Genomic DNA, 26,572 nt, shown 5'->3' with positions numbered 1-26,572 from the left:
CGAAATAATTAGAATCTAAACAAACCAAATCTGTGTCCACACAAGTCACATGATTGAAACAGTGAGGGGTAATTTTTACCTTTAAAGATGGACAAGGTACAGTCTTTAACCAAGTCTGGAAACGTTTCTAGTTCGACCGATACGGAGATGCACACGTTCAGTAATCGGAAACAAAAAGTGCGCCACCGTCCACCCGCCACTGCACATAGCGAAGACATGGAGGAGTTAAGAGTCGCTTCAACTGAGTTTCCTAAAACAACATCTTTTAACTCACCAAATTTCAGCGTACTTTCGTCATTACACAGAGGACGATCTTACGAGAGACTTACAACTGCGCATGCAGATTCGATATTTCAAGAACAAACTGGCTACCTATCTGACAGTAGTTTGCCAAGTGAGAGACAGTCAATAGCTCGAAGACAAGACTTCCCTCATGAAAGTAATGAGACCACTCCTCTAATACAACAGCACAGCCCCACTGCAAGCATTGAAGGAATGGAAAAAGTTATTGATGAAGATAACGAGACTGTGTCGTTCAGCTCAAGCAAACATGCACAAAAGCAACGTTTATTAGTTCGAATTAGAAAGCATTCTAAAGTCATAATTTTATTTCTAATTATGCTAGCCTCGGTGGTGAGTAGTGGTAATTCAAATTAATATAATAATTCTTTGCACAGGCAATGTTTGCAACTAAGGAAGATGAAAAGAAGGAAGTAGGGATTGTTGCTATCAATAATGAATCTGAGCATGGTATCCTTTGTGGGTTTATTGAGTATGTACCTGGAAAATATTATTTCAGGCTGTGGTTTATTTAACCTTGTGGTTAAGCTAGGTTTTTTTTCCCTTAACTCCCTGGTTAGTTCAACGTTATGATTTGAACGAGGATCCACATTACAGAATTGAGTTGACTCTAACTGGTCCCTTTGATGAGAAAAAAGGTTGTATTTAAGGGCTGAGACAAAGTTTAATAGTGTACACATGTATTTCTACTATATAGTTACAAAAGGAAAGGCTTGTACTACAAATTGTATACGAGTGTGCAGTCATAGTGCACCGAACAACACCGATAAAGTAAGTTGCATGTGTGTGCTTTGGATATTATATAATAACTTTCCTATATCATATAGTGTCATAATGTTACTGTGTATCCTCAAAATCATGTTGTGGATAACAGCAGTGCAAAATTAGAGTTTCACTTTAAACATAAGTAAGTTATGTGTGTCGTGCCAGTATGAGATTTAGCTGAGATTTGCTATTGTGTGATAGCTCTTTGTTAAATACCTGTTCAGCAATTTGTTTTGAATTTGTATGTTGCTACAAGTATAGTATAAATTAATCTGTTGATCACGATGTTTCTTGTGTCATAACTGTACTAGTGATTTTGTGTTTGTTTTAAAGCTTGTTTATTTTTTTATCTCCGATCCTACAATACACAGGCTGTCATCATTAAATTTCAGTTATACTACTGATATTGAAGATATAGTACCTTTTCAGACTACCTTTGAAGGATTTAAGGTTTCGCTAAATGTACAGGTTAGTTATTATTTCAATTCTATGTTCAACAACTTAATTACTGTGTGTATATAGGTCGCTATTGCTGCTACGATCTTGGTGTTTGTTTATGTTCTCATTGTATTTGATGTGAGTTATTTATCCTGTCAGATTTGTATACTGTCAGCCACTCCCCTTTTTCTTGCAGCTTGTGCATCGTGTTGTTGCAGCTCTTATTGGTAGCACTATAGCTATAGCAACACAGACATTCCTGTCCCATGTGAGCAGTGTTCTTATTCAGTGGAACCCCATCTAATAGGACATGCACCCTGAAATTTGGAAAACTAGGACACTTGTCCATAGTCTCGAGCTCTTTTGTATTAGTGTACACATATTTAGACCCCTGAAATCAGAGCATCTCTTTGGACTTTTAACCCTCAATGTGATGAGGTTCCACTGTATTATATCCTAATATAACATTCAGGTTGTTCTGATAGAGACCCACTTTGAGTGATGTAATTGATCACATACAATTTGATACTATTTGCCTGCTGTTTGGAATGGTAAGCATATGTGTACCTGTTTTGTACACTTGTTATGCCTGTTTACCCAGATGATCCTGGTAGCCATATTCTCACAAACTGGTTTCTTTGACTATGCAGCTGTAAAGGTAGCCATATCAATACCATCACCATGGTATGGGGGAATTACTTGTTTTGTTACTAGATGTACAAGATGGCTCGGGGTAAAATCTGGACTCTAATGTTTCTACTATGCTTGTTTTCTGGTGTAGTGTCAGCATTCATCGTAAGTGTATATCTTCTCTATTGCTTTATGTGTATTGACATGCCATGTTCTGTTCTATAGGACAATGTGACCACAATCTTGTTGTTAACTCCAGTATCAATAAGGTGTGTGGGTTGTGTCTGTACTTGTAGTGTCTGTACTTGTAGTGTACATGATGGATGGGTGTGAAGTGTGGTGTATGTAGATATAGTACAAATTGCTGCCAATTGCTTTATTTTATATAATTAAATCCATGGTTACTGTGTGGTTGTGTGTGTGGCTTGCATATCTGACTATCATATACATCAATACCACAAGACTCTTACATGGTATGTTAATGGTTTAGACTTTGCCAGGTGCTCAATCTTGACCCAAGATATGTACTAATTGCTGAGGTGGTGTTCTCAAACATTGGTGGCACTGGCACTGCTATAGGGGATCCCCCTAACATCATTATTGTGTCACATAAGGATATCAAAGATGCTGTAAGAAGAATGTTTTCTATTTAAAAGCTTAGCTTTATTTTATTACAATGTAGGGAATTAATTTTCCAGAGTTTACACTTCACTTAGCTATTGGAATTTTTTTCTGCATGTTAGTTGGATTTGTACTTATCAGGTGAGCTATATATAGAATATACCCACACCCATGACACCCCATGTGCCTGTTAGGCTCCTGTATTGGAGATCACCGCTAAAGAACAAGGACCCACCTGAAGTTGCAGGTACAATGTTTTTTGTTGTGCTAACTTGGTTTTGAAAAACTTGTTTAGAGCTGAAACGTGAAATTGCTATTTGGAAAAGGACTGCTCGCCACATGCGGGTGGTGTCCCTGGAAGAACGTGGTGTGAGAGAGCGACTGTTAATGAAGGCTCAGGAAGTACAATCACAACTCAGGGACCGGCTCAGCCACAAGTAGGGGACATCATATCTGTATATTATTGATATTATATCTTCCACCTATAACAGTGCTCAAACTAACACAGATATTTGGAGAAAGAATCTTGAATCCCTGGAAGAAAAGGTAAGCAGCATTATGACATTACCATACCTGTATTATATAACTGCTGTGTTTATTGTAGTACAAGATCACTGATAAAGTCCTCCTGGCCAAGTCCAGTATTGTCTTAGCTGTAGTGATACTCAGTTTCTTTTTATTGCACACCATTCCTAATCTACACATTGACTTGGGTAAGTGTCATACAGCTACTAAAATAGTTCAGTGATCACTGATCCAACTTTAGGCTGGATTGCCTTGTTTGGCTCAATGGTTTTACTAATATTAGCTGATGTGGAGGAATTGGATGCAGTTTTAGAGAAGGTGGAATGGGCCACACTGCTTTTCTTTGCCGGCTTGTTCATATTAATGGAGGTAAAATATCAATGTCATGTCCTGATTTAGTTTGTTGTTGTCTTAATAGACGTTGGCTGAATTGGGTTTGATCAATTATATTGGTGAAAGAACTATTGATCTTATTGAGGTACTGGCATCCCCATTGTTGTTGCATCATGTTATTTAACAAGTTAATGTTCTTTTTTAGACCGTGAGCCCAGAAAATCAGATGCTGGTAGCTATACTGGTAGTTGTGTGGGTGTCAGCCATTGCTTCTTCTTTCATTGATAACATCCCCTTCACTACTGCCATGGTGAGTGAAGTGAACATGTTAGTATGTAGATGTGATGATGATGGTATGTGGTAGATTCCGGTGATAATTGAGCTAGCTAATGATGAGTCAATTTGTGTACCACTGAAACCATTGGTGTGGTCACTGGCCCTTGGTGCCTGTCTGGGGGGTGAGTGTATTGTTGTCCATGTGTGTGTGTGTGTGTGTGTATTCACAAACACTCTAATAAAACAACCACTATATATTCACAGGGAATGGTACTCTTATCGGAGCTTCAGCTAATGTGGTGTGTGCTGGTCTTGCTGAACAAAATGGCTACCCCATTAGTTTTGTGTTGTTCTTCAAGTAAGAGTCTAAGAACACCATTGCAACTACACACACCTTTCTTTTATCGATTTTTTCCCTATAGGATTGGCTTTCCTATGATGTTGGGTACCACGTTTGTAGCCACGGTATACTTGGTTATATGTCACGTGGCTCTTGATTGGGACAATGGAAATACAGATGATTGCATCAATATTAATGGGAGCGCTGTCTTATGAACATTGTATAATGACTCAGGTACACAAATATACATTTTTATTTATCAAATTTGAATTACATACTTATGCTGGTGATTGTATTTCTATATTTTTACGTATTTAACTAATAAGCAAATGACGTAATAGATTCATAAGCACTCAATTGCAAGGAGTGCGTGAATTAGAAATTTAGAATGGATGTTGCACGCATATTCTAATAGTACGCTCATGGTTGTTGGTAGAAGTTAATTTATCCATGGAGTTCCAAGCTGTAATTCTAGCGGGTGGTCGCGGCTCTAGGATGTACCCTCTCACGGAAAACATTCCCAAGGCACTACTTCCAGTCGCAAACAAACCTCTAATCTGGTACCCAGTGAAATATCTAGAAACGGCAGGCTTTCCAGGCAAGAAAGTAACTTGGTTAACATTGTACAAATTATGTTTGTAGAAGCGATTGTGATTGTTTCCAAGGCGAATGCACAAACAATTGGCAGCGTGTTGGAAGAATTCCGAGTTATGCACGACGTCAAGATGACATTTGTACTAGTGGAGACAGCGGGCGATGAGTGGGGCACCGCTGATGCGCTAAGAGCAGTTAAATCAAAAATAAAAGTGAGAGGGTATTAATTAGAATTTTATTAAAATTTTCTTTTAGTCAGACTTACTGCTGCTCAGCTGCGATCTTGTTACTAACATACCACTACATTTGCTAGCAGATGTTTATCGGACTTACAATTCTACTGCTGCTATTTTGTTAACGCCCGAACCTGATATTCAGGAACAAGATGCAAGCAAAAAGAGTAAACCCTGTCACGTCGATGGTGACATTATTGGACTAAATGAAACTTCACAATTATTATTCTTCTGCTCTGAAGCAGACCTGGCTGACAACCTTACTCTATCAAGAGGAATGTTAAAGAAAAATCCACACATTCAGTTCCATACTGACCTGATAGATGGACATTTGTACTTAGTAAAGAAATGGGTACTAGATTATGTGTTCCAAAACAAGTTAGTACTAATATGTACAATTCAGTGTTGTGTTAGAAAGGTGTATTTCATGACCTCTTTAATAAGACCGCCTCATTAATTAGGCCCCAAAGGTGATTCTATAAATGAGGTCTCAATGTGTTTATATATACTGTAATTGTCTTACTAGAAATATCAGTTCAATTAAGGAGGAGCTAATTCCACAGCTTGTTAAGGGACAATTCCAATCAGCTCACATGATCCCAAAGCCCCACCCCTACACTGAGCTCATGGACAGCAGCTTTCTGACCACACCTGCCATGCCACCAGAGAAACAGTCGTCGCATCCTGTAGTTAATATGACTGAGCTAGCAGCTGATTCCCATGACATGTTGGATCAATTAGCGCTTCAGATGTCATCCGGAAACCTTAATGGTGCAGAAGATCATGTGATCTCATGTCACGCCCACATAGCATCATCAGATTCATTATGTATCCGAGTAAATACAATAGACTCGTATAAGCAAGTGAACAAATCGGTATGATGTTTGATAGTGTGCTGCTTGTGAAAATTTTGTACTTTTGTAGTTATCGATGCCATGTTATGCATCAACCCTGTATCCACCTACTGACACTACCTTACCACAACCTCAACAACAGCAGCAGCCAGCCAGGGGGAGGGGCACTGTAAGCTACACATACTGATTGGCTAAATTATGTAGTATTGTACTAGGTGAGTTCTGATAGTTTAGTTGGCCAGTTTGTTTCCACAAAAGACAAAGTCAGTATTAAGCACTCAGTGGTACACAGTCACTCAATGATCGGGGAGAAGAGCAGACTTCTACTCTGTGTTGTAATGGACCATGTCAAGATTGGTGACAAGTAAGTGGCTTTTTGTATTCATGAAGTTCTCAACAAGCATGAAAAAATAAATGCTTTTGCATTATAATCAAACTGTAGAAATGAGTTAAATTTTAAGGTCTTTTGTTGTCTTAGTTGCAACATTCAGAACACCATTATTTGCTCTGAGGCATACATAGAAGACAACGTCACTCTTAAAGACTGCATCGTTGGATTCCATTGTACTGTTCCACGTGGCAGTAAGTCACCCCATATCACTTTGTGCCCCTTAGTAATAATGTCTATTGCAGCTGATGCCAAAGGTGAAACATTTGTTAGGGAAAGTGAAGAGATGAATTTGTAGAGTCACAAGTTATAAATTGCACAATTTATTTGAAAAATAAAAAAAATAATTACAAATTTTCTTTTATATCATGTTTGTAACTTTTTATAGGTGCCATCAGGTGGCCGATAGTTCTTGGGTAGGGCTAGAATTTGTAGAGCGTTGAATGCATAGAGTGGCTGACTGACGTTCTTTAATGCATTCTCTAGTCTTGTTCCTTGGCTATAGTGGACAAAAAAGTTTAATGCTGAACTGTAGTTGTGATAACATCCTTACCTTCTTGTTGCATCAAGAGCATGCTGGAAGCTGCTAGGGTCCATGCCAAATTCACGACATAATATAAGAACTTGTTCCAGAGTAACAGACATGGCAGTACGATCCTTGGCACTCTTACAACTGGTCACACGGCCACATCTCATATATCTACACAACTATATAGCAACACGCTGGAATAATGTTAGAGTTGTGTACTCAAACCTCAAGAATTCTGGTATGACTTATAATTACCCCTCATTAATGAGACCACCTTTTTAAGAGGCTACATTTTGGCTAGAAGTGCAATCCAATCAGTACAGTAGTCCCTCAGTTATCTAACCTTATATTTGAAGTGACTGCTCTATTAGAGTATTTCAACAGCACTCTGAAAAAATATGTATGGGGTTTCAGTTATCCAAACAATTCACTTATTGAACACCTTTACTATTGGATGAGACACATTGGGGTTTGGGTAACTGAGGGTATACTGTATCAAGTTGTGTATTCATTCACACAGTTGTATTGGAAATTGATGAAGTAGCAGACATTTGCTGTCAAGTCACATCAGAAATGAAACCCTATCCTCTATTAACACTAAATAGGATTACATTGTCTTGTTCCAAATTTAACTTTATTCCTATACATTTTCAAATTTCACCAACTTTTAAATGATTACACAACTCCTCTTGGCCAGCCAATATTTTGGCTGAATCACACTTTTGGGCCCAACAAATTCAAGTATTATCACTGGACAGTGTTTGTGCTATTAGTGCATAGTTGGCTGGACACCAGATCAGCCCTATATATGAAGTTTCACTTTAAGCCTGCCCAACTTAAATTAATGCACACCTCTTGGCTAAGTGATAAGATATCGGTGTTCTTGTTCTTCTTAGCTGTGATCTGTGACCGAAGTGACTCGAGCAAATCTTGAGCACGCTTTGCTCTATGTGCATTGGCAGCATCTACAGAAAAAGGCCATTACATCTACAAACACCATGATAGCAGAACAGCTTACTAGCATGACTGAAGATGTCACAGAAACGGTAACAGTAGCTGGAGAGCTTCTGGAAGTTATTATTATTAATGACATCTTGTAATGAATTATCGCCAAACCTGTCATAACAAAGAAGAATTTTGTTTATTAGCCACATAACAGATATACAATTTCAAGGGTGTATACTGAAACTAAGCTTTGTGATCTACTATAGCTGCGATACAAGTTAGGAAAATTATGTGAAGGCAGTACTGAGTTGGAAATGGTCTGTTAATGATTGTTAATTGTTAAAGTTCATGAAAATTTTTATGAAAGAGGTTAAAGAATTAGTTTTAAACATTGCAACTTACGCATCAGCCATTGTTTGCTGTTCGTTGATCCCTTGTGTTAACAGTACTGCACACACTTTGATAGCTTTGCCTTCTTGTAGTGGTGTCGGCAGTAGCCGGAACAGTGTTGGACTCAATGGAACACGTACAGTATAATTGTATCTGTAAAGAGATTACAGGTGTATACACAGACAATCAGTATCTACACCGCTGTACAATTTGATTGCATTTTTATAACTAACTTGTAACTATGTAACAAAGCTTGGATGTTAAACAGCTAGCTGAATGTTCTATTAAAGTGTTTCATTGTAGTACCTGTATTACACACTTTACACAAATATTACATAGATACACTGTATGCATTACTTACACAATACACACACACACACACACACACACACACACACACACACACACACACACACACACACACACACACACACACACACACACACACACACACACACACACACACACACACACACACACACACACACACACACACACACAGAGCTCACCTTCTTCCTTCAATCCGCAGTGCATTATCATTGGATGACACAATCTTGATAGTCAAGACGTTGATGTTTTGCATGACAACAATAAAGTCTTCTAACATGCCAATCTCGTCACCATGGGTACTCAACAAACTCTCCCAGTGTAACAAGAACCCAATTTGTTGTAATTGGATTAGGAATGCATTATCCAGAATGGAGCTTTGTAGTTGTAGAATGAAACTGGTCACCACTGTAGACACAGCTTGTGTAAATGCTATATCATGACGATGTCGGTAGCCTTTAATGCCAATAGGAACTTTATCCAATATTAATTTATGTGTTTCCTAATTAATGCACCGATAATTAACTTCATATAACTGCATTTGTTTACCTGTAGAAATAAGAAATAGATTGCTTTCTGTAGTTTATCAACAATGCTAGCTAAAGCACTTCGCATATCGCTAATCGGTGTCTGTAATACAGAGTGCCAATCATCTGTGGTGATATAGATCACATGATCTCATGTATGACATCACTACTCATACCTGTGCCATCCAGATTGCTCAGCACTGCATCCACCCTCATCTCAACACACAAAACGTGTTCCTCTACTTTTAAACACAAGTCACCCTGCCAGGAAAAAAGGATGCGCATGTGTATATGTCTTTATTTGTATAATTATTATCTATTTGGTAAAATAGGAGTTTTTATAAAATTTCAACTCACCACACTCTCTTGTTTGATTCCTACAGAGATGTACATGTATGATGGAGATGTACAAATCAACTCACTAACACATACCTGCGTTTTCTTGCAGTTGATTATGCAGCGATCTTACAGCATCATTCATCAACATAACATCGCAGTGACCACGTAATTTATTCACTTTATCTGCTAATTTTCGGAACGCTGCTTTTAAATGCTCCCTACTCATTTCTTGTGCTGCACTGTGGAATAAAACAAGCATATAAGCAATTGTATTCTAATTAATTAGTTCATACCTGAGCACAATATCACATTGTCTATATATCTCCACGTGAATTCTATTGAGATGGTTTAAAATGTTACGAGCACGGACAGTTTTGTTGTCATGTGAATGTGAGAAGATACTACAAAAGCAAGACCATCAACAAACTATTCCATTAAGTGCACACCTACTTTGCATAGCAGTATGGTGCAGTGGTTTGCCACTTGATGAGACCTCCATTACGATACTTGAGGTTGTATGCAGTTGGAGCACCAACTGTCACAACGTTGTATGCCAGTTGATCTGCATAAGAGGACGAAAATGTGAGTTTCTCATTAAGTGTATGCAGATATCAGTAGGTGCCTTACAAAAGGGTGCCCCAAATGGGATACATTGATCATCAGGACACTACTTGTTCATGCTCAGGTTTAGGACTGCTAAAATTAGGAGGTGATGATCACCTATTTGCAATTACCTTTGCCATCAGCTTCTGCAACACACATTTGTTGTATGTGCAGGTTGGTGGGTACAAACTCCAGTAGGTCATCCTGTTTCTCCACACTCTTCTTGAACTTCCTCTCTCCTACAAGAACAGTCAGACAGGGTAACATTACAAGATGGAAGAGATCAGAAACACAACACAATGTCTCAAGTTGAAGTGATCACTATTATTAAATTAGAAGCACAGATTTATTAGTGCTGACATGGTATCCACTTCGGTTGCAGACATACTTTATTATACAGGATAGAATAAAACCAGATTCCTTGGAGGTGCTCAGCAATGACTAATTGCATCATCATTTTAAGTAATGACCATATTTTCCTGTAGGCCCTAGCATCAATTACTGAGAAGTGAAGTGGCCATTACCAGTTTTCTTTGCTCTTGCAACACTGTATTAACATTCGTAGTTCACGCAAGCGTAAATAGTTCTGCTGATGTGACAGGGACAGCACTTGGATGGGTTGTAGTTGCTAAACTCATCATTGTGATGGTAGCCCCTCCATTACCCACTTGGCTTGTACTTGTATCAGATGCCATCTTTGCCCTGCACATGTGTTACTGTAACAGCATGACTTAATTACGCATGTGTGCAAACTGCAACTACAATTGCTTCAGGGCCACTGTTGCAAAAACGAGGAAAACCGGTGTACCTAACCAATACTGCCAAGGAACCATGAAGGTATTCTGAGGCCAGTTTTGGGTCAATTACTGTTTGTTGATCATAAAAGCCTTAACATTTCTTTACACTGATCTGCAGGAAAACATGAGCTAGGATACAGGGGTGCTCTTTTTGCAACACAAGGAACAATACAGCTGTCATGAAAGACTTTTCACTACTTTATTCAGTTCAGTAGACTCTTCTTCAAAAGTTTGTATGAACAGGAGATTGCGGATGGCGTGCAGCATGAGTAAAAGTGATGGTTGTATTAAACTGAACAATTTTACGGTCACAGTCAAATTTTCAGTGGCTAACCAGCTAGTTTAGGAAGACATTACTGCTTCTTATTCTCCACAATGCTGGAATAGTAAGCATTAATTATGAGCTTAATATACGTCACTACAACAATTGAACATCACGAGTTACTAGCCCACACTATAGTAAAACTACAATCAATCATCAGATGTTAGCATTAGTCTCACATGGCCAGACCCTATTTTCTTGGGGTGATGTTTATCAATTTTCAATTATAAGCACCCCCTCAAAAAAGGGTCTGGTCTCGGGTCCAGAATCAATATTTTCACACCCCAAGCTAGGGCTTGGGGTGTTTAATCAGCTTTTGTCATGAAACGTATACTTCCTTTTAAGTTGCAAGCCATGTACACACTAGAAATGCCATGAATGATGGCCAGTAGTGGCGATGAGAGATGCAGAGGTTGTTTTCTATGTCTGAAGTTATGTGAAACCAAACGGGTTAGGACGAATTGAGTATGTACACTTTTCAGCTGTAGAAAACAGCCTCTGTGTCTCTCGCTATCGGCCATTGTTCATGACATTTACAGTGCGTACTTGGCTTGAAATTTAGAAGGAAGTGTACACTTCATGATGAAAGCAACACCCCAGGCTCTAGCTCAGGGTGTGAAAACAAGTTGGTATATTGATTCTGGACCAGATCCTTTTTTGAGGGGGTACTTAGAAAATAGAGTCTGGCCAAGCGAGACTACCGTATAGCCAAAATATTTTGAGGGGAGAATTTTCACTGATTTCGTGGTTTTAGAGGTTATCAGCAAAAATTTTAGCCTTGAAATATTTAGACCTCCATATAGTCTAATACATTTAGGGGAGTGTTTGTAAATCTACGAAAATTTTATCTTTAGCAACATTGCTCAACCTCGAAATATTTAATATTTATTATTATTAACACTTTACAGTGACCAGCACTGAAGGTCTGACAGCAACATGTGCTGCAGCCTTAGGACTTAGACTTAATTTAGGCTATACCATATGTTAGCGCATAAAACAAACAGGATGAGTGCTCATTACTTCTTTCACCTATTAGGTGAGTACTCCCAAATGGTATATATCACTACTTACCACGACTACATGGGATATATACATCCTTGAGCCAAGCACAGTGTTAAGAATGGAGAAGATGCTGAAGTATATGACATCACAGAGATTTTTTGGTTATTTAAGAAGAAGTGCTAAACTAAAACTATGGGATAGGGAACATGTTGATTGACCTCTTTGATATTACTACCACAGGAGCTAAGTGAAGGCTAACAGACTATAGAACACAGAGCAATTGAAATGCTATCAGCAGAATCACTTATTTTGGAAAAGATGCAGCCCTCGCTATCAGTGTATATACCAGCAAATGCCTCACAGCCAAACTGTATAGCCAGAAACTTTCAAGAGATGAAATTTTTGGGAATTGTGAGAGATGATAGCTAGCTTCATGAAAACTATAATCATTGGCTACATGTATTATCAAGAGTTCATAAAATATATACTGAGGAGAGTGTCCTACTCTCAACCCCTGTAGAAGGGTGTACTGTGAAGTTATGATGTAACGACAAGATGTTGCTGTTTGTGACGTATGAGCAGCCGTAAAAGTGCAAGAATCGTTAGCACCATTTCATACTCACGACGCTCAGGATAGCTGTATTCGCGAATGGCCTAGCAAGAAATGCCTACAAAGTGGTCTTAATCCATGAAGGAACAGTTGTAGTTCGGTGAGAAACGCTTAAAGCTGGAGTTAATTTAGTTGCTAGCAATGTTGTTAGGCACGTGTTCAATCGATACCATGTTCAACTAATGACATCATTAACTATACAAAGAAAAACAGGCAAACTCAGAAGTGTTACGTCATAACTTCACAATACGCCCTTCTACAGGGGTATATGAGAGTAGGACACTCTCCTCAGTATATATATTATGAACTCTTGGTATTAAACCTCATTATCTTCCAAAGATCAAGTATACTATATATGCATACCATTATCTAATTATTATCTATTGCTATTGTAAAACCTCTAAAAGAGTTTACAAACATAGATGCACCACTCTGCGTGGGAAGTCCAAAGGCACCGCCAGTGCCTTAATTTGTATACGGCACTGCTGCCTACCGCAACAAGTGCATTATAACTTATAATGCACTGGTTGCGGTTTTGCAGACCGCACAACAATAATCATAAGGGAGTGTGGGATATAAATAGAGTTAGACTTTTTGGAAAATGTATGATTTTCTGATCCATCGATTTCTCCTGAAATCTTGCATTATGATTGAAATTGATTTAAAGGAAGCCAAATGTTGTAGAAACCAGGTGCACTTATCGTAGTTGTACTGTTTCTTGTGTTGCAAAAAGAGTGTACTTGAGTCTAGGTTCATGTAGTTAATTATTGTCTTCTTTCTCAAATTTTGCAAGCCAACAAGAAGAGGATAATAATGCACACACACACACGCATGCACGCACGCACACATGCACACACACGCACGCACGCACACACACGCACGCACGCACGCACGCATGCACAACACACCTTGTTGCAAAAACTTTTCCATGTGCTTCTTAACTTCTCGATAATGGGCCATCATGGTACCATGTACCTCAATCACTTCTTGTCTCACTATCTCCCAGTGTTCATTGAGCTGTGGAAGAGATGTATAACTGACTATACTCATCAATATCACCAACTTACTCCTACTAGAGAGCAATACTCCTGCACTTGACTGTTCTCTTCTATGATAAACCGTTCCCTATAAATAGAGTAGTTAATTGTATGTGTGTGTGTGTGTGTGTGTGTGTGTGTGTGTGTGTGTGCGCACTTGATCCACAACTTACAGTAATAACATGGGTATAGTGAATGACATATCAGTCTCAGCCATCACCTCACACACTTGTAGACCATAATCCTTATTCCTAGATTACACAACACCCTCACATGCACACATTCACACTACCCCATCAACACATACCACACAGGGAACTGGAATTTTCTAACACAAAGGTTTTCAAAAGCAAACCTAAAAACAACCACCAATACTAAGACTCACACAGGTACACAGCTCACCCCAGTGAACTATCAAAATCAGTTTCAGATGTCTAAAAAGAAATGTAAAAAATGCTTGCATGGTTACTGAATTTAAATATATGAACACACTGCATATAAAATGGCTGCTCAATTAAAATACTTAAAACACTGCGAAAGTCAATTCCCTAAAGCTCAATGTATCTACCTTTTAGACCAAAATAAGGTGCTTCTCAACAATCATAAAATTACACAAAGTACTTGAATTTAAAGAAATACATGTACAGTATTTACAAATACAAGTACATAAACTGACCTGGCTTTCTGACAGTTGTCTTGAAAATGATAGTGACTTTGGAGAGTTACTCTCACTAGCCTGTTAATATATAATAAGAGTTACAACCATATAGGGTATCAATACACTATTCTTGTAATACAACAAATCTACTGTATGTCAAATTGTGTGGCATTTTAAAAAGCTACTGTATACGGTGTGAAATTGTGTCAATAAATTTCAGCCTTGGCCACCACTTACAATTGTTCTATATAATATTAGAGTGACTGCATTATTAGAGAGTGCAATTGTTTCAAATATTTGGTTTTAGCAGTGTTTCCCCTTTTAAACCACTAGTACGATGATTTATCTATGTACAGTACAGACAAATTTTCAGCTCATTCTCTTAAACAGTTTATATACCTTAACCATAGTCAAGTTATGCTTGGCTGGAGGCATCAGTCAGTCAGGCATGCAGGCAGACAGTCAATCAGTCATTTGAGATTCTAAAATTTCATAGAAACTTGTTGGAAGGGTTTGGGGTCACTCTGAAGACATTTATGGGCTTGGATATGCCTAACCAATATTGCCAAGCTGTTATGAAGGTGGTTTTTGGTGGCCAGGAAAGCCCAAAACATCATGATCTCTAATACAGTACTACCACACCGTGTGATGTAGATATGTATAAATTAGTCTATCTACACCAAAACAGACAAGCTGTGAAAAAGGATGTGGCCCCCAAAAAAGCCAGGGTGAAAAAAGATGTGAAATCAAAGGTAGCGGCCAAGAAATGGCTGTGATGGTAGGTTAATGGCAAAAATTTTAATAACAACAATTCAGGTGAATATGCATTGCCTCTTCCAAGTTTCACTAGGAGATTCGGCACCAAATTTACCTGAATTGTCGTTATTAAGATTTTTGTTATTAACCTACCATCAAAGCCATTTCTTGGCTGCCACCTTTGATTTCACATCTTTTTTCACCCTGGCTTTTTTGGGGGCCGCACTTTTTTCACATCTTGGCTATTTTGGTGTAGGTATCACTTCTTCTTTACTGCAGAAAGGAGGAAGATATATCAAGGGCTAAATTCTGTGGAGATTTTTTATAATAATGATTTTTACAAAAAAATAATACTGTATGAAAATTATCACACATATCCTCTCTCCTATAGGTCGGCTCACAATGTGGCAGGCTTGTAGCAGAAATCTCTACGTGGTAACTTGTTTGTAGCTGAACTGTGACATCCAATGTAGCTGGACTCTCTATAAGGTGACTTGTTGTAGCTGAACTCTCCATAGGGTGATTTGTTTGTAGCTGAACTCTCTACCAGGTGACTAGGTTGTAGCTGAACTCTGTACAGAGTGACTTGGTTGCAGCTGAAATTTCAACAGGGAGACTTTTTGTAGCTGAACTCTCCACAGGGTGACTTGTTTGTAGCTGAACACTCTACTGGGTGGTTTTTTTGTAGCTGAACTCTACAGGTGACTTGTTTGTAGCTGAAGTAGCTGAACTCTCTATATGGTGACTTGATTGTAGTTGAACATTCTAATAGAGTGACTTATTATGTAGCTGAATGTTTTATTACAGGGGCTTCCCTAAAGAGTGGTAGGCAGCACCGCTCTACTTTACTCAAAATTCTTTTGATGTGGAAAAAGGAATGCATATAATTAACAAATTGACTTTGATGTTGGTAGCAAATTGACAGTTTTACTGCTCTAGAGTATCTCAATCGTGCACTTGTTACAACCTAGTTGACTTACTTAGTGGTTTTTAATCTGATTTACTGGAAGATCGTTCTAAAATAATTAATCTACCTATCTACCCATCTTCAGCTGATTCGATTAACTAGCTAGTTTGCCTGGTTGGCATGGCAAGTGATATTTAACAAAACTCGATTGTGCACTTATTACACATGGTTGGCATTTTTGTTATAACTCCATGACTGTTAATGCAAAAGGTTTACACTACGATGGTTACTACATACAGAGACTGATTTTCAAGTCATTCCTTCAAGCGGTTTATCATGTGGCCATGACAAAAAATTGCTATTGCATTTTTTTGAAAATTGCATATAACTCCCTTGTTCTTATCCAATGCGTACAAAATTTACATGCTACATTAGGTTCTTATTGCCCTCCAAATTTGAAAAAAATCAACTAAAGCATGTACGAGTTATAGCAATTTTTAAGTGTTGCAAAAAGAATAATAAGAAGAAAAGTACAAAGAAACTAAGACAAACTTTGAAGGCATATATAAATATGATTATTTCTGGTGAGTGAGAACGACATTTTTTTTTTGGTTCCTGTAAAATACACACTTGTCTGCCATGCGCCTGCGCTGGCTGTACTTGGCTGTATGACACACTATCATGTGTCTTGATAACTAAAATGGTTGTGATAGTTTGTCATGCTGTAGTTAATTAGTGTACAAAGTTTCGTCAAATAACACCTTCATTTCATGTCTATCTACACTGTAACTCTAAAATTTCAAGCTGATTTACCTAACGCTAAGCCATTTTCGTTCCAACCATTGTAGAACAATTCTATGCTTTCCCTTTTACTGATAATGGCATGGAAAGTAGTGATAACAAACACCTGTGGACTTTAACACTCGCTGTAGAGTAAAGCTTACCCAATGCCTCAACCAAATTTTGATAGGTGCATATTAAATTTTGACGTTCATTGAGTGAGAGAGATGGTGTGGGTTAAAGGGCAGCGCTTGTGACCAGGATCAAGACATTAATTTAAATCATCAAATATTTACATTGGTTGCTTGATTTCAGCCAAAATTTCAGCTTGATTTCTGATATTTTTAGGAGAAAGCCCTATAAATGTTCTTAAAGCTCAAAACGTTGCTTGATCGCCTCTTTTTAACAGTGCTTGATTGCTTGATTCAGACCTTTGATCGTTTGATTGCGTTTTGATCCCAGGATCAATTGCTGCCAATAAACCTATGAAAGTTACTATACCCCTTGGGGTAGCCAGGGCACACTCTACATTGCAATCATGTGATGACAGCTGATGCCGTACACCAGTGAATTAACCAGAGTTACAACAAGCTAATGTAGTTAAAGCGTGAATAACTTTAGTTGTATCAACAACAGTAGTGTTCATTACCCTTCGCTATGGGCCTATGGGTTTCCGCATTTGTTCGCGTATGACCATAAGCATACTGTCCAATTAACTTTGTACGGCTACACTTAATCGGTTTAGTACCACCTTCAACACACTGCATATAATAATTTAACTAACTCACCTTCCTGCCACGCAGCATTATGAAACCTCTAATAGCGTCCTCCCATCTGAAAAATAACAAAACTTAATGTGTTTGTATGGACCACACCCATACTATGTATATTCACATCAATAAGGCCACATGCACTTTTGGTATGAAAATTATGGATGTGGTCTTTTTAATGAGGTCACTAAACTACACTTTAGCTATGCTTAGGATATAATGAGGTGATTATAGTGTCAGGGACAGACACAGGCAACAACATACAAATATTTCTCACTAGCTAAACTGGAGCAATAACATTAAGGAAACTACAGTAGCAGTCACTGACCAGTTAATAACCCTATAGAATTTTGGCCATAAATGTGACATGCATCTCAATGCAAAATGTTCATCTTAGTGCACAACGAGCAGTACTAGTCTGCAAATACTGTAGTCATTTCAACTGTAAATAATTGTTATGTGAAGCAAGGTTATTGTCTAAGGCTAGAAATATTTCCATAGCAGGTAACAAGCCAGTAGAGTATATTACAATTAAGCACTAGAGTCAATGATAACTATAAAAGGAAGTTCCCAAAGTTGTGTGAAAGAGAAAGTACGGCACACAACAGCTAGCTAGGGCAGAACACAACTTCTTTGCCTGTCAATTGTAGGACTGATGCCAAGGGGCCAGGTATACTGTATTTCCTCATATAAAAGCTGCATTCAAATAAACTCCTGGTCCTAAATGAAGGCCAGGGGGTGCTACCTTCCATGGCTGTCAGAAGTACAGTATGTCAACTGCTACAAGGAGGAACAAGATTTTTCAGCTGGTTCATGAATGGATTATAAGAAATAAATGCCCGAGCTTTTTATAAGAAGAAATACGGGGTATACACACTACATAATAATAGACTTTAGACTTAATTCTTAAATTTCCTACAATAAAATTCCTGTCTTTCTATAAGGATACCAGCCTGCAATACAATCCTATGCCATAATGTGTACAGTACAATAGATGTTGCATGTTACAAATTGTGCACAGTAGAATCATTTATCTATGTTATTGTAGTGTGGTATGTTACAGGCTTACTTGATCTCTAGTCGTAACTTGTTATTGGGGGCTTGGAATACATCCAATATTGTCAAGTGTGCTTGACCGATTGGCTTCATCTGAAAAAACATGTTGATTAGAGTAAACACATTGCATCACATGTAGCACACAGTACTATACACATGCAATGCATATATGCACACAGTAAACATTTTGTTGATACACATACAGACACACGCACAAATAGCAAAGCCTTCAGCTGTTGTTTACACAGTCACGTATACACTGGGGCACCAACTACTTAGGTGCTATGAGTCAGTGTAGACTAATCTTCCTGGGGACCGGACTAGTACCCCACAAAGGCTGGTAATAAGGTGTACATGTAGTCCCACACCCATGGTTGGCATGTCTATGTTGACTACACACTGTATTACACATACAAACATACCTTCAAGCTTCCTTCATTACGCTCATGCACATCAAACACTTCCAGTTTGAGTTGAGTATTAAGTGACAAGTGATGATTATTGTACAATATGACTGTTGTGAAAAACCGAGGATCACAATTAGTCTGCAAAAAATAAGCAGCATCTTAACTATGTCACACGATACCGTGTGTGTATGTACGTGTTTGCGTGCGTGTGCGCACGCGTGTGTGTGTGTGTACACATAACACCACTTATTCACCTGGATGATTTCAGTTTGAGCATAACGGAACCAAAACGCTTGTGGTTGTGTCAAGCAACTTGTCAACACAAATGAGTTGGGTACTCTACCAGACTCCTCTGTCACCAGCGAGCTACATGCTGTGTAATACAACAACTTTTGATTGCATAAATAAAAACAAGGACACAGAATTTGGTCTCAACCTTTAAAATGAAGCAGGAATAAAAAGGAGTGAGGGATTTTCCAACATTGTAATATATAGCTATCATCATCACTACTTTTCATCACTGGAACCCTACTTCATTTTTAAATTATTGTGCTAATTCGTTATACACGTGGGGCTGCATGTGACTGCTTTATTAGAGTATCTTGTAGATTGAGGGGAAGGGTTTGCCATATCTACAGTTCAAATGGTCCCCTACAATGGCCCATATTAAACTATGGACAGTATACTAAGCACACCTGGTACCATATACACATTCCAGAGGAAGGCGGAAGTGTTTTAGGTGCTACTTGAAAGAAATTATTGCATATTTTCGTTTGGAATATCATGTCAACACCAATAGTTACATAACCAGTAAATGGTGGGGATTACTGGGGATCATTAGCTCATTCAACTACACTTTGTGTGAGGATTCAGATGATGTACCTTGTTTTACAAAAGCACTGGGTTTTTTGTTTCACACATATAGTGGCAATTCTAACACTAGATAATGATGCCAAACTTTGTTACATAATCCACACAATTTAGTTCATCCCAAACCAAGGAGGTTTTGCATAATTCATTTTATTGGTGCTTAAACTGCTTCCGCTTCCACCCTCCTCTATACACATTCAAATTATATATATACATCGAAAATACCACTTGACTACACAACTATTTAACACAAAAACGGTACACAATTTATTGAATACCTGATAAAGGAGATACACAATAGCATGTGTTATTATAGTCTATTGTTATAACCATAGCAAATAAACTGTGTACAATTGTGATGTAACTCAAGATATTGAGCAGTGGCATTTTATCTATGCATTATATTTAGTACACAATAAAGTATTAGATGTCATAACTAGTATATGATGTTACATATGATGTTACATATGATGTTACATATGATGTTACATACAGATATACTTACCTATTGATAGTTCTAGTAGGGGTTCCCCCTGAGTGTCTGATGCAGGAGCTAATAGAAGAAATTATTAACGTCCCCTCATGAGTTGTCCTCACCTGATCCAGTCATGGGGTATTGTGTGGGTGTCTCGTATAATGGATGAGAGTCAGGTAAGGGATCCTGTTATATGAGGCAGTGTGATATGTCAGTCACACACATACATACACGCTACACAGTATCCACACACAATAATGTCTTTGCTAACCTTTCCAGTGATTTGCAGTAATCTACCTCGCAACTCTGCTAAGGTTGACAGCATGTGCTGATAACTATGGTATATAAAAACAAAGGCTGCTGCATTGTGTTTAAGTGCGCTATACAACACACAAGCATGTTTGCACAAACACACACCATATAAGTGTATCTGAGCTTCATATCTTAAAGTATGTATTGTGTTTGTAAACAAATGACATTCAAAAATCATGTTCTATAGCTTTTCTACTCATGCCAAAAATTGAGAGAAAATTCTACTACACATGCTAAGCCACACCTTAGCTTGTATATGCATACACACAACCAGACAGACTACACACAACATACGTAGCTTGTTGTAAGACTGTAATCCATTCATCAGCTTCACGAGCTGTGTTAGCATACAATGTGTATTGTGGCATACAATCGTCAAAAGCTATTCAAAATAATCAGACAGAATTCTGCTGTATAGAACATGTACTACACTCACCTATTACAAACCCATATTTATTGCCACTATCTGTATCGTTCTCAATTGTAGACCGTTCTAAAACTATCACCCCGGCAACGCTGGAACACTGATGGTTTGGAGACGATTTAATAACAACATGTGGAAACACATGAGCTATACCTCATCATCGCTGGCTAAATAAAATAGCAGATTACCTAGGAGCCTAAACCATCGCTTGTGAAATGCTAAAAGGATAACAGAATGATGCTATTTGTATTTGGAAGTGTCTTTGTGCGACTGACATGCTTTCCTGCTGAACAATCCATCGCTCCTTTCCTTCAGCCATAGCGTGCCTTCTTTGTCCGCCTTACCCTTTCTGCTGCTACAGTACGCAGCAAGCTCTGACACGTTGAATTTCATAATCGTAACTCCATTTACAGCTCACTAAACTTTTACAATAATGATGAAATATATTTCGTAATTCATATGCACTTCGGTCTATTTAGTATATATTTATAAATCACTTTTCCAAAAAGAAATACTTCCCACTTCTTTTTTGTTCAACATCCTATAAATGGAAGAATTTTTAAGAATTCAAACACATTTTCATTTACCTTCACAGAATTTAGTTTGTTAATTCGCGGCCGTAGATTTTCGTTATCTCTTCTAAAAGTGATTTCAAGTGAGCCAAGAAACTTATTCATTCCCAATAGAAGTGATGTAGGCCTATTAACAGGTGAATTACCTTATATTACAATCTTAACACTAACTCACGTGTTTGCTACAGAATCTATAGAAGGTTTTCCATCTAAGACGATAACTCGGTCAGCCAGGTATGTTGCCATGATAAAGTCGTGCTCTACAACAAAGGCTGTTTTCTTGGCATGCAAGATGTATCGTTTTATCACTTTAGCCGCATGTAGACGCTGCTCAGAGTCCAGGTAAGCTGATGGTTCATCGATCAAGTAAATATCAGCTGGCTAAATAAAAATAAAACCTTACAAATAATTACAGTGAAACCTCACTTAGTGGCCACCTCATTATAGTGGCCAGATCCAGCAAGTCCAAACATATTTGTACTAGTAATAGCATGGGTAGCAGTGAAATTTGGGATAAATATCACGAGTGTTGTATTGGAAATGGGGATAAATTTCACGAGGCGAAGCCGAGTGAAATTTACCATTTCCAATACAACAAGAGTGGTATTTATCCCAAATTTCACTGCTACCCATGCTATTCCCAGTTAATACCATACTCGCTGCATATGCGCATGCTGTGCATTAGCGTTGCCATGTACGCAATTTGTCATAAACACGTGTCAACACTAATTGTTAACATAAATTCTAGCCAATGAAATTGCAATTACAACTTTTTCACTGCTACCAGTGAAATACGGGATAAATTTCACTGCTACTATTGAGACTTTTGTATGGGCACTGAAACAGGTATGGTATTATCCATTATATTACATGTATTTAATTTTCATTAATAGGGCCACCCCATTATTAAGGCCAGTGGCCACATGCTACAGGACCAAACTGGTAAAACTAATACAATGTTCCCTCAGTAAATTAAAGAGGCCAAAATGAGGAGGCAGCCAAGGTATCACTGCAAAAGTTGTTACTCTTAAGTGCATATTTTTACTACTGAAAGCTGTACCCATTATTCTGGCAGTATACTTTTCTAACCATCATGTCTCAAGTAATACTGGAATAATTGGTAGTGTATATTCCTACTTTTCTCTGTGATAAACTCTACATAGTGTGTTTAGATCAATTGTAATTGCTGTTACAGCTAGGCAGTGGTTGGTTTGTTTAAAACCTCATATAGGTTGTTGAAAAACTAGGCCACTTTGTTTTATGGCCACATTAATGAGATTTTTGGTAATAGGGCCACCTCAGTAATAGGGCCACTTATCACATGTCCCATAGGTGGCCCTATCAACAAGGTTTCACTGTACAAACATACAAACTGGTATACTCACAGTCCCTAATGCCAGTGTCAGGGCAACTCTCTGTAGCTCTCCCCCTGATAAGTTAAGGACCTGAAAATGATGAATATTACAAAGAAAGGATGGTAACTGAAGCAGACCTCTTGATCCATTATATCATCCATCATTAGAGGCTTCATCACATCAGTAATAAACTGAGGATGGATATAAGCATCTCTGATTTTGTTGTGGAGCAGCTGACGGACTGTTCCCTGAAACCTTGGACTGATCTTCTGTGGCTTGTAACTAACATTCAATTGTGGCACTTGTTCTGGAAAAAAAATTAAATATATTATTTTTGTGAAGGCATTATTAGTCCATGTGCAGTATGAATATACGTTTATCCCAATTAGTAAATTGTATAAAATAATTAGTATGTCTATGGCTTGGCTTTGAGGTTTACTCCATAAAATGATTAACTTAATACAATTTGGAAAATGTCATTAAAAATACAGAATTCTATATATATATATATATATAGACCAATATTATTACTCCACACTGGATACATCCAAATTCATAGTACTACTGTGGGCTAGTTTGTAACCAATGGTGGTTGCAATGTGGATGGCTTCACAGTGTCAAAGTGTTTGTTAAAATAAGACCACCTCATTGTGTAGGAACACATTTCATGACCTCCTTATTTAGCCATCTTATTAAAATTTGTGTGTACCTAATTTCATTTTAAAATTTCCTAGCTTGCAGGTAGTTGGAAAATATTTTAAAAATAGACATTAAACTCTACAGCAAACAGTAGAACTGCACTTTAGAAACACAAAAAAACACCCTAGTACTGTTTTATTTGAATGCTTATTTGAATGCTACCAACTGATATGATCTTACCATTATTATCTGGTTGTAGTAGACCTGCCAACAGTCGAATAAATGTTGTCTTTCCAGTCCCATTTTCTCCAAGCATGACAATGATTTCTGAATCAGTGAATTCTCCTGACTCAATGCGCAAATGAAATGATCCCAAAGTCTTTTCCATTTTGGGATAACCGTAACGTCTCATTTTATCAGCCTCTTCCTATATGCAAATAACACAATTGCAAGCATTGGGACTCGGATGAAGCCTTACCCAGTCGGCTGTCTCTGAAACTTTAAATACTAAACTTGTATCTCTAAACCGTAGGTTCTCAGTTGGCACAAATCCATCAAGAAAAATATTAATACCTACACTCATAATATACTACAGGTGTGTTACAATAATATACAAACCTTCTCTGACACTGAATGGCATAGTGACCACACCATAAGCACCAGGGACACCATACAGACAGCAGATATAATCAGACAAATAGTCCAACACACTCAAATCATGCTCAACCACTACGACATATCTGAATTAACAACAGAAATTAATTAGAAATTGTATTTTAGTATAGCAATGTTGATACAGTACCTTGTTGCTGCAAGGAGGTTTCGTATAGCAATAGCAGCTCGTAGACGTTGCTTCACATCCAGGTAACTGGAAGGTTCATCAAACATGTACACATCAGCTCTCTGAATACACACCACAGCACAAGCAAATCTCTGTAATTCTCCCCCACTAAGATCTTCAACATTACGATCCCTGACAGAACCCAAGTCTAAAAAATGACACTCAATAATTAAACTTAGCTAGTTATATCAGCACCAAATTGGTCGATGATAGACTCTTGGACATTTAGTTCATCTTTTTTATCCAACATGGCTTGAACAGTTCCCTTTACTGCACGAGGTATCTGATCAACATACTGCGGTTTAATACAAGCCTTTAAGTCATCTTCTAATAATTTAGTGAAGTAATTCTGAAGCTCAGAGCCACGGAAATGTGTCAGTATTTCATGCCAATCAGGTGGACTCTGAACAAACATGTGGTGAACTTAATCCACATTCTTTTATTTTAACTTACTGAAAATTTTCCTAAATTAGGTTTTTGCTTCCCAGCCAGAATTTTGAGTGCTGTTGACTTTCCAATCCCATTAGTTCCAACAAGCCCAAGAACTTCGCCTGGACGAGGCATTGGCAGCCTGTAAGGTATTAGTAACAAGCGAACTACAGTATTCCAGGTCATACCTGTGTAGTTTAAATGAATTAGCCGAGTATCGATGTGTCGTATCCTTCTCAAGGTTACTGGGTAGGTTGATAATATTAATAGCTTCAAAAGGACATTTCTGTAAAGATGTTCTTTATCTTTTCGGATACTATATCAATGTCACCTCACCTTTACACATATTCCACAACCAATACAGAGTGTTTCTGATATCGTGGCTATTTTATCGACTGGTGTGACCTCAATACACAACTTTCCTAAGCACGATATTTTTGTTATGGATTACACTAGCGTAGTGTGGAGTTGCTCACCCATTCTGACTACGGGGCATGATTTTTTACACTCCTGGCGACATTTCTTCGGCCGACACCTGTCACTATTCACTATGGCTATCCTAGTTAGCTTTTCTGCCATAACTACACGTGGATGGCTGCCCCAAACAATAAGAACACACGATTACACCACCGCGGCAGCAAAATACTTCTAATAAATTCGATATACAATGAAGAAACAAATTTTCTGTTGTAAGCTCATGAAGCAATGACGAGATGGATGCAGTTTCTCTACAGGCAGTAGCAGACCTACTCAAGCCAAGCAAAGAAGACGATGATGACATAGATGTGTGTTATATTAGAGAGTTTCCATGGTGATGTTTATCTTGACAGCCAGGATGATACATCGGGGCCAATAATCACACCTGCAAGCATTGGGAAACCGAAAACCTCTACTACAGTTAAAAGTATGTCTGTATAGTGTATGTGAATATTTAAATTTATTTGTATTCTAGCATCTGCGTATGCCAAGGTTTCTGCTAACCAATCACAGGATATTTGGAACTCTGATGAAATTACTACTGAATCAAGTGAAATAGATGACCCGAGACCAGCCCCAAAGTAAACCCTGTACAAAGAAGAAGTTGAATAGATTTATAGTATAGTGTTTTAGATACGAGTTGATTTTTAAGCAAGCAGTAAAAGCAGAGGATATTTTCCTAGGGATGGGAAATAAGAATCCCAGTACAGCATGTTGTGAAGACTTACTGGTAATGCATTTATATGACCTACATAGCTTTTATTACCCAATTAAAATCTTACAGGTAAAGATTTACCTTCCTCAGACATCCTACAAAGACATTGAGCTAGATATTACTGATACATTCTTAGACTGCAGGACAAAATCAAAGTACTTACTTTAGAGCATTTCTGTATATGTTATTAAATGTGTTTATTTAGTTACCTAGGACTCCATCTGCCTCACAAAGTGGAAAGCAAGAATGCCAAAGCAAAGTGGAACAGTGATGAAGATATATTACAAGTTACACTACCACTGACAAGAGAATACAACTATCTCAATCAATAACTGTACAAATGACCACATGTGTTTTTATACTCATGCGCAGTGCTAACCACGATTCAATATGCGCCATGTGAA

General features: G+C 38.0%; 5 protein-coding genes across 5 annotated transcripts; 3 read left to right on the top strand and 2 right to left on the bottom strand.

Moving 5' to 3' along the window:
* Nucleotides 1-14: 14 nt before the first annotated feature.
* Nucleotides 15-4,561, top strand: LOC136238323 (P protein-like). The gene is made up of 24 exons (XM_066028742.1): nucleotides 15-633; nucleotides 678-750; nucleotides 861-938; nucleotides 998-1,071; nucleotides 1,128-1,207; nucleotides 1,437-1,533; nucleotides 1,588-1,641; nucleotides 1,700-1,771; nucleotides 1,989-2,054; nucleotides 2,105-2,161; nucleotides 2,218-2,298; nucleotides 2,359-2,402; nucleotides 2,624-2,762; nucleotides 2,816-2,895; nucleotides 2,949-3,001; nucleotides 3,050-3,191; nucleotides 3,246-3,300; nucleotides 3,359-3,467; nucleotides 3,521-3,648; nucleotides 3,698-3,757; nucleotides 3,818-3,922; nucleotides 3,977-4,070; nucleotides 4,153-4,246; nucleotides 4,311-4,561. The coding sequence occupies exons 1-24, from the start codon at nucleotides 88-90 to the stop codon at nucleotides 4,441-4,443; spliced, it is 2,514 nt and encodes an 837-aa protein (XP_065884814.1). The 5' UTR covers nucleotides 15-87; the 3' UTR covers nucleotides 4,444-4,561.
* Nucleotides 4,554-6,661, top strand: LOC136238330 (translation initiation factor eIF2B subunit gamma-like). Its single transcript, XM_066028750.1, has 8 exons — nucleotides 4,554-4,826; nucleotides 4,871-5,034; nucleotides 5,078-5,433; nucleotides 5,582-5,930; nucleotides 5,980-6,078; nucleotides 6,125-6,273; nucleotides 6,388-6,491; nucleotides 6,543-6,661. Exons 1-8 carry the CDS (start codon nucleotides 4,679-4,681, stop codon nucleotides 6,593-6,595), a joined length of 1,422 nt encoding a protein of 473 aa, XP_065884822.1. The 5' UTR covers nucleotides 4,554-4,678; the 3' UTR covers nucleotides 6,596-6,661.
* On the bottom strand, nucleotides 6,605-21,550 carry LOC136238321 (inositol polyphosphate-4-phosphatase type I A-like). Its single transcript, XM_066028738.1, has 30 exons — nucleotides 21,416-21,550; nucleotides 21,294-21,358; nucleotides 21,153-21,240; nucleotides 21,011-21,098; nucleotides 20,676-20,739; nucleotides 20,527-20,590; nucleotides 20,435-20,482; nucleotides 19,314-19,432; nucleotides 19,075-19,197; nucleotides 18,666-18,745; nucleotides 17,615-17,660; nucleotides 14,402-14,461; nucleotides 14,128-14,159; nucleotides 14,033-14,080; nucleotides 13,899-13,976; nucleotides 13,756-13,813; nucleotides 13,597-13,705; nucleotides 10,089-10,196; nucleotides 9,805-9,916; nucleotides 9,648-9,755; nucleotides 9,448-9,593; nucleotides 9,373-9,392; nucleotides 9,192-9,276; nucleotides 9,038-9,141; nucleotides 8,671-8,990; nucleotides 8,174-8,314; nucleotides 7,845-7,942; nucleotides 7,679-7,791; nucleotides 6,851-7,005; nucleotides 6,605-6,796 (listed from the first exon to the last, which is right to left on the bottom strand). The coding sequence occupies exons 1-30, from the start codon at nucleotides 21,531-21,533 to the stop codon at nucleotides 6,664-6,666; spliced, it is 2,931 nt and encodes a 976-aa protein (XP_065884810.1). The 5' UTR covers nucleotides 21,534-21,550; the 3' UTR covers nucleotides 6,605-6,663.
* Nucleotides 21,551-21,558: 8 nt separating this feature from the next.
* LOC136238327 (ATP-binding cassette sub-family E member 1-like) lies at nucleotides 21,559-25,611 on the bottom strand. The gene is made up of 14 exons (XM_066028746.1): nucleotides 25,453-25,611; nucleotides 25,313-25,398; nucleotides 25,165-25,262; nucleotides 25,001-25,118; nucleotides 24,743-24,950; nucleotides 24,509-24,695; nucleotides 24,325-24,446; nucleotides 24,185-24,279; nucleotides 23,947-24,133; nucleotides 23,205-23,374; nucleotides 23,098-23,157; nucleotides 21,888-22,093; nucleotides 21,728-21,839; nucleotides 21,559-21,681 (listed from the first exon to the last, which is right to left on the bottom strand). The coding sequence occupies exons 1-14, from the start codon at nucleotides 25,553-25,555 to the stop codon at nucleotides 21,634-21,636; spliced, it is 1,800 nt and encodes a 599-aa protein (XP_065884818.1). The 5' UTR covers nucleotides 25,556-25,611; the 3' UTR covers nucleotides 21,559-21,633.
* LOC136238338 (dynein axonemal assembly factor 6-like) lies at nucleotides 25,599-26,546 on the top strand. Its single transcript, XM_066028763.1, has 6 exons — nucleotides 25,599-25,761; nucleotides 25,811-25,880; nucleotides 25,929-26,034; nucleotides 26,087-26,183; nucleotides 26,238-26,323; nucleotides 26,374-26,546. Exons 1-6 carry the CDS (start codon nucleotides 25,690-25,692, stop codon nucleotides 26,498-26,500), a joined length of 558 nt encoding a protein of 185 aa, XP_065884835.1. The 5' UTR covers nucleotides 25,599-25,689; the 3' UTR covers nucleotides 26,501-26,546.
* Nucleotides 26,547-26,572: the final 26 nt, after the last annotated feature.

The sequence above is a fragment of the Dysidea avara genome, chromosome 11, assembly GCF_963678975.1.
Source record: "Dysidea avara chromosome 11, odDysAvar1.4, whole genome shotgun sequence".
Classification (NCBI taxonomy): domain Eukaryota; kingdom Metazoa; phylum Porifera; class Demospongiae; order Dictyoceratida; family Dysideidae; genus Dysidea; species Dysidea avara.
This window is presented reverse-complemented; position numbering and strand designations above follow the sequence as displayed.